Source organism: Maylandia zebra, linkage group LG15 (assembly GCF_041146795.1).
Source record: "Maylandia zebra isolate NMK-2024a linkage group LG15, Mzebra_GT3a, whole genome shotgun sequence".
Taxonomy (NCBI): Eukaryota; Metazoa; Chordata; class Actinopteri; order Cichliformes; family Cichlidae; genus Maylandia; species Maylandia zebra.
In genome coordinates this window covers 38445910-38452626 of record NC_135181.1, presented here as the reverse complement: position 1 = coordinate 38452626, position 6717 = coordinate 38445910, and the positions used below count along the sequence as shown (strand labels likewise).

The window sequence follows — 6717 nt, the reverse complement described above, 5'->3', positions numbered from 1 at the left end:
CTCAAAGCTAAATTCCCTGTTTGAACGTGATTGCTTTGGGACCTGTCTGTGGGAAGTTTTTATGTTGTGTGACTCGATAGGTTTGGTGCTCTGGCTTCCTCCCACAGTCTAAAGAGGGTTAAATGTATGATTCAAGTGCAGCTTGTAGTCTGAAGTACTTAGAAGGAAACCATTATACTATATGATACCATTTATATAATCTACACAGGGATATGATTGTGCGTTTCGAAATGAATGTCACTCACAAATTGAATTAAATTTTACAGACGTTTTATTTTGTATACAGTGGTTTCCTCCATTTAAAAATTGTACAGTACAACACAGAAGGGTAAAGATGAATGATTATAAATGCAGCAGAGCTAATTTAAAGTCCAGTATGAAACAATAATGCAAAATACAGTATAACTATACTATACATACTGCATAAATGTGCTCTAAGAAGGTAGTTTTTCACACCATCTACAAAAATGACAAAATTTTGGTCAAAATGCACTAACATTCAACCCACTAGCACAAATGGAGAGCTTTAAAACACATGGCAGTTGTCTACTTATTGTACGAGTTCACCCAGATAATGATGATGGTGATAAAGCTGACCGAGATGAAGAGAATGTAGAGGCCAAACAGCAGGCGGTCTATGATGAAACCCACCTGCATCCACTCCTCTGAGCTTTGGCTGTCCTTTAGCTCCTGATCAACCTTCAGGCGAATGGCCTGGAGGTCCTTGCCCAGTTTCTTGAGTTCATACACAGCCAGGTCCTCCGCTGATTGCCCCTTTGGCTCTTGAAGCCCCACATAAGTTTCAATTGCTGCCACAGCAGTCCTGGTCTTAAGGTCTATTTCTAAGCAAAGTCAAGAAGAAATATTCATAGTCACCTAATCTTGTAACCTTAGATTTCTAAACTCGCTACTTATGTTTGACATACCTGAAACTCTTGGCTTCTTATTCATTCGTGGCATACAAACAATAACACCCAGAAATTGCAGAACAAGGACTCGCATCCAGTGAGGGACAGGAGAGAAGTCAGCAGACCCACACAGCAGGTTGGTGATGAGGATTGTTTCCAGCAGACTGGCCACCATCAGAGCCAGGCAGAGAGAAAAGAACACGTCTACAGAGAGACAAAGGAACCCAGAAACAATACAAGTTTACAATGTCACAGTCTAAGTCACTAATCTATATATTTTTATCTTAAAAGCTGTTCTTTAAATGCACATGTAAATATAGTTTAAAAAAAAGTGAACATTATTTACAAATTTGGACATAATAATATTGATTTGACTATTTCACACATGTTATGTATGTGTATCTATTACAAGTATATAAGTATACAATGCTAATACTGCATTACAGTATGTATGTGAGTACAGATTTTCAACTTGACTCTATAAGATCGAGGTCTGATATGGGATGTAAGGGTTCCCTTAACTTTCTTTAACCAGTACCTTTCATATTATATATATATATATATATATATATATATATATATATATTTTAGTATAGGATAAGTTAATAATTAAAAAACATAACTACAAACAGTTTCAAGAAATCACCGTAGACATTTTGTTGAGTGTCACTAACTTATGAGGGGTATGGTGTTTCCGGTGACCGGCAGCAGGTCATTCATGATGAGCAGGAAGACAGTGTAGCCGAGGATGAGGGTCATCTTGAAGGCGGACCTGTCCACACTCTGTGGTGGCAGCAGGAAGCTGAAGAGGTCGACTGTGATGAGAAAGCAGCTGGGGAGGAGGAGGTTGACCACATACATAGTGGCCCGGCGCTTCAATCTGATCTGTACAATAAGGGAAAACTTGGTCAGGTATGTTTGTGCTGTGAAATCTTCTTATCGTGACCAAGTGGATCGTGTATGTAAGCAAATCGTAATTTTAGCTGTGTTGGATTTACAAAACAGGCATTATGGACACATTAATACGAGGTATGTGAACAAGCCCAAGTATGTGCTCCTTTCTGCCTAATTACAGCAGTTTATTGGCACTGCAATCCACCTACTTGAAATTCAAGCTCATCATAATAAAGATTCTCATTCTCTCCATCATGATTGACTTTATTGGCGGTGATTTCCAGCAGCTCCCATTCACCCATGGTGGCCATCACACTCTGGGAGATCTGTGTTATTAGTTCTGCAGATCTTCCAAGATAAATCTTTATATCCGATGCTGTGGAAAAGCAAAGAGGAAAATACTGAGCTAAAGGTGAGCTCACTAATTGTCCACATGTAATGTATATGTATAAAATATTTTCTGACCATAGTGCAAGTAGGAGTTGAAGGTATAAATGCAGTTTTGTATGTCGAAGGGGAAGGTGTAGATATTGAGGTTACAGGAACTAACAACTCTGACAGGTATAGCGAGATTCACTTGACCATTACTGTACAGGTACAGATAGGGAACAGGCGGTGCCTTGTTTTCCTCCATACTGTAAGAACAATTAGAAAAATGATGGCGTGAATAACAAACATGGCACCTATTTGAACATTTGGTAAGAATTACAGTGTCTAGTAGTTAGACAATTATGGACCTATAAAAAACATGGCAACTGCACAGTTACATGTAATAAATATTGCTGTAAGATGGCCAAACATTAACAAAGACAAATACAAAATGTATTTATTATTAGGAAAATATAAGGAAAAGACTTGTTTTGGTTCCATAGATTATAATATGTGTATGCTTTGAGAGGCACAGGCTTGGTAATATATCACTTACAATTCATTGATTACAATATCGGGAATCCAAAATTGGCTTGATGGAAGAGCCATCATGTCTGTACCACACTGAACTGGGTCCCAGCTGACAAATTCATTTATCCACAACTAAAAGAACAAAACTCATGACAATGGATAGATCACGCATGCTACACGTAATCATGATGTTTTAAAAAATATGATTATTCCTGTATCACAGAAGAACAAACGTAGCCGGATCATTGCAGTACTCACACACTGTAGCCAAATGTAAGCGGTCAAGAGTTGTGCCTTTTCATCCTGAAAGACAACCCAGTACATGCCAAGGGATTAAAAAACATTGGTGTTGCTATGGAAAGAGAATCATTTGAGCAATGTGGATATGGTTTATCCATTTCTCTAAGTATTTTGCCTTTACTTAAAGAGTTTTAGAGTGCAGTCTGTATACACACTTGTTACATTTTATGTGATGTGATGTTCTGATCGGTGAACATACCACCCCTAGAATCCCATACAGAGTGAAGAAAATAGTGACATTGGTGCATGTTGACATGTTCCTCACAGGCCGTATGTCATTCAAGTCAAAGACCGGAGACAGAGCCTCCAGCAGGGCAGGTTGGGTTGGCTGAGAGCAGCTAATGGTGTAATTACTGCAAAAAGCTGATGAGACAATGAAATAATATTGAGTGTAATTATGTTGCAATGTTTGGCTTGCAATGAGATTTTAACAAGAAAAAAAAATCTGTGTTTATTTTGTACTTTGTAGAAATCATTTGGAATTTAATGAATTCTATATTGATTTGAATTTCCAATTTATAACTCAGTACAAGATAATTTCACTAATCCTGAAGTTCTTTTACTATGTTACACAAACATTGTTCAGTAGACACCAAAAACTTTCTTCTAGACTTTTTCTTTTTGAAACTGATGCTGACTTGTTGTTGAAAATGAAACTCAAATACTCATAGTATGGTTCAGAAAATTCTTACCTGGCATGAAGATACTGAGGGAAATAATCAGGGTAGACTTGATTGATGACAGGAGACCCTTGAATAAAAGCAAGTACAATCAAAAGGTCTGATGGTTAAATGATGAAATGTTTAAATAAAGTAACAGAGGATGTATTGAATTGGTGGTGCTTTATTGATCCTAAGGAATAACATAACATAAACACAATGCAGGTATACCTTACCATTTTGAAAGTGAAATTGTTGTATTCCAGCTGCTTTGGAAACTGTTCTTTGATATACTAGTGAATAATAATCTTCTCAAAAATGGACACATTCATTTGCTGTCAGCCCTATTAGTCAGCGCCTACAGTCCTAAAGTGTGTCTCTACTTATCTGGGAAACTAACTCTCGCAAGTCTAAGTCAGCCTTCATGGCCAAGATATACATAATGTCACTAAACAAAACGTGATGTGGACAAACCCATGGAAAAGTTGTGGAGCAGGCAAAACTAAAGGCAGGGCAAGTGCTTTGCCTGTAGGTGTTTTCAGACAACATGCAGATAAACCACAGTTAATGTACTGTACCTCAGTGTGTGACTCGAAAAATGTTGAGGACTGACCACAGCAATGTCAGTGCCACACCTGCTGATCACAGGCAAATGAAGAGGTGTTGCTGTGTGACAAACAGGTTGACTTTGCTTTCATGCAAAACCTCCTATCAGATAACCTTTTCCTTTTTTCAACAATTGTGCAAAGAACAGTGGGCCAGAATTCCTCCACAGTGATGTTAAAAACGCATCTGCAGTTACCACAGATGCTTGATTGCAGTTCATGCTGCCAAAGGATGACATAACCAGTTATAAGATTTAGGGGGCTTGCACTGATGTTTGAATATCTTTTTCTAAATCATGAAAAACAGTAAGTTATAATTTAAAGGCAGATTTTTATTTATTCTTTGTATTATCTTTGTCTGCACTACAAACACTTCATAAAGGCAGTTTAACTACAGTTGCAGGATCAGTAAACATGACGCACTAAAGTCTCCTCTTGCACTGACGAGTTTGAAAAAAATGGAGAAATAAAATACATTTCCAGAAGATTTTCATTTTTTTAAATTTTTGTAAGAAAACAATATCGTCTGAGACAACAGCACGTGTTCACCCCCTTCCTTTTTTTTTTACAATTAAAAAAGTAACATAAGAGAAAGTGTACTTATTAATATTTATGAACATGCACATGTTTGTTCTTAAAATACCAATCCAATAATATCTTTGCATATTTTTTCTTGAAGAATGGTGTTTTTTTCTCTTTGAAAAAATTACCCAGGCTCATTGTAAAACAATGTATTATATTTACCAAAATTCATGGTATGTACCATGCTTCATGTGTAAGCTGTGTGTGTGGCTCTAAATCAAATTAAAAAAGAAGATGTTGCCCACCTCTCTTGAACAATAACGTCATGCTTATTTTTTCAAAAATATGTATTATTTATTTACAAAATCAGAAAATACGAATTTAAATGTGAAAAGTGACTCCTGTAGACCTTCATGTCATATTTAAATCTTGACTTATTTAATTCATTTGTAACAGTAAATGTATGAGAGCTTTTGTGCTAATTAACGTTTTTAACAAAGAAAGCAATATATTAGCTAAAGCTGTCTGCTACCAAGCACAAATAAAGGATAAATACAACAATGTGCATCTGCTTATTACAGAAAGAAGAAATACAATAAAACAGAATGAAAGAAGGCAAAGTTATGATCGAACAGAAACAGGCTGACTTTAAAAGCAGCTCATTTTGTGCACACGCCTTTGATGCACCCCTCACAATGTGTGGGCTCATGCGGGCTGTCAACGTCAAAGCTTCTGAAATACCGCTTCCGTCCACCAGGGTTTTTATGGTAGCACTTTTGTTTTATTTTCTCCACCAGATTCTCCATGAGGATGTGCACATTGTCAGATTCCACGCTGGGATTCTCCATTGGAGCTTCGGAGCACATCTTGCAGTTCTGGCGTAAGGGCCTCACCTTGACAGTGCCCTGCCCGTTTTTCAGGCGCATGTGGAAGAGCACCTTCACCTTGTTGGAAGGCCATTCTCTTCTGCACATGGAACATTTAAACCTTGGAAATGAAAAAGAGCATGTGTTACTTTACTAGAAGAGTCTAGAGTGATTATATGATTATTTTTAATACGAGTTTAAACTTGCATCGAATTGTTTTTTAACGAGATGGCACCCACGCAAGGAAGTGAAAGGAAACAAATGATGTCAGCTCCATCTTACATCTTCAGTTCTAGTGTTGCTAGTCTAAAAAATATGCTCCCATCATTGAAACTCTGGAATATTCTTTTTACTTTTAATGAACTAAGCCTCCTTAGCAACTACATTTATTCCCTCATCTTTAATGTTGCAATCTTCATGCACAGTAATTGGCATAATGCAACTATATTTTTTATATATTAACCTATGAAATATACCATACTGAATATACAAACCACACTGACCTTGCACCTGTGTTCCTGATGTACTGCTTCCAGCCCATGTCTAGGTTGTCAGGCTCAATGTTTTCATCATACTCTAAATACCAAGAGTCTCCTCGTTTAAGACTCTGTGCTTTAATACGAAAGATACGTATCCATTCAGGTGGCAGCATCTTTTAGGTTAAAGTGGTCGCTGGTAGCTGAAGAAGAAGGATAACTCTAACAGCTGATGTGTGCAGTAAACAAACAGCTGGTGAGAATGAGTCATCCTCCTCAAGCTGCGAACTTTGACTGTGGCTCTGCCAGAAGAGTTTGTGGGGAAGACAAAACTTACAACTGTAAAACACGCTATCTTAAGTTTCAGTTACAGTTTTGTACAATCGATACTGAAAGCGTTTCTTGTTAAGCAACACTGACACCTTCTGGTTGCTCTCCATGCTCCTCTTTGCCCAGGTAGACTCAGAAGGCTTTTCTGTATTGCTATACTTTTTGCACTTAGTCGGTGTGACGAAAATGTGCAAAATGTTTTCACTGTGTATAAAAAAAAGACATTAGTGAACATTAGTGGGAAAAAGAGCTGATAA

General features: G+C 37.4%; 2 protein-coding genes across 2 annotated transcripts; both read right to left on the bottom strand.

The window, feature by feature from the left end:
* Positions 1 to 279: 279 nt before the first annotated feature.
* On the bottom strand, positions 280 to 4483 carry LOC101483807 (5-hydroxytryptamine receptor 3A-like). The gene is made up of 9 exons (XM_004561973.5): positions 3695 to 4483; positions 3202 to 3365; positions 2961 to 3005; positions 2728 to 2834; positions 2268 to 2437; positions 2012 to 2178; positions 1583 to 1793; positions 927 to 1112; positions 280 to 842 (listed from the first exon to the last, which is right to left on the bottom strand). The coding sequence occupies exons 1-9, from the start codon at positions 3699 to 3701 to the stop codon at positions 547 to 549; spliced, it is 1353 nt and encodes a 450-aa protein (XP_004562030.3). The 5' UTR covers positions 3702 to 4483; the 3' UTR covers positions 280 to 546.
* Positions 4484 to 4596: 113 nt separating this feature from the next.
* Positions 4597 to 6468, bottom strand: LOC101484078 (receptor-transporting protein 2). The gene is made up of 2 exons (XM_004561974.3): positions 6158 to 6468; positions 4597 to 5775 (listed from the first exon to the last, which is right to left on the bottom strand). Exons 1-2 carry the CDS (start codon positions 6304 to 6306, stop codon positions 5448 to 5450), a joined length of 477 nt encoding a protein of 158 aa, XP_004562031.1. The 5' UTR covers positions 6307 to 6468; the 3' UTR covers positions 4597 to 5447.
* Between the last annotated feature and the right edge of the window lie 249 nt (positions 6469 to 6717).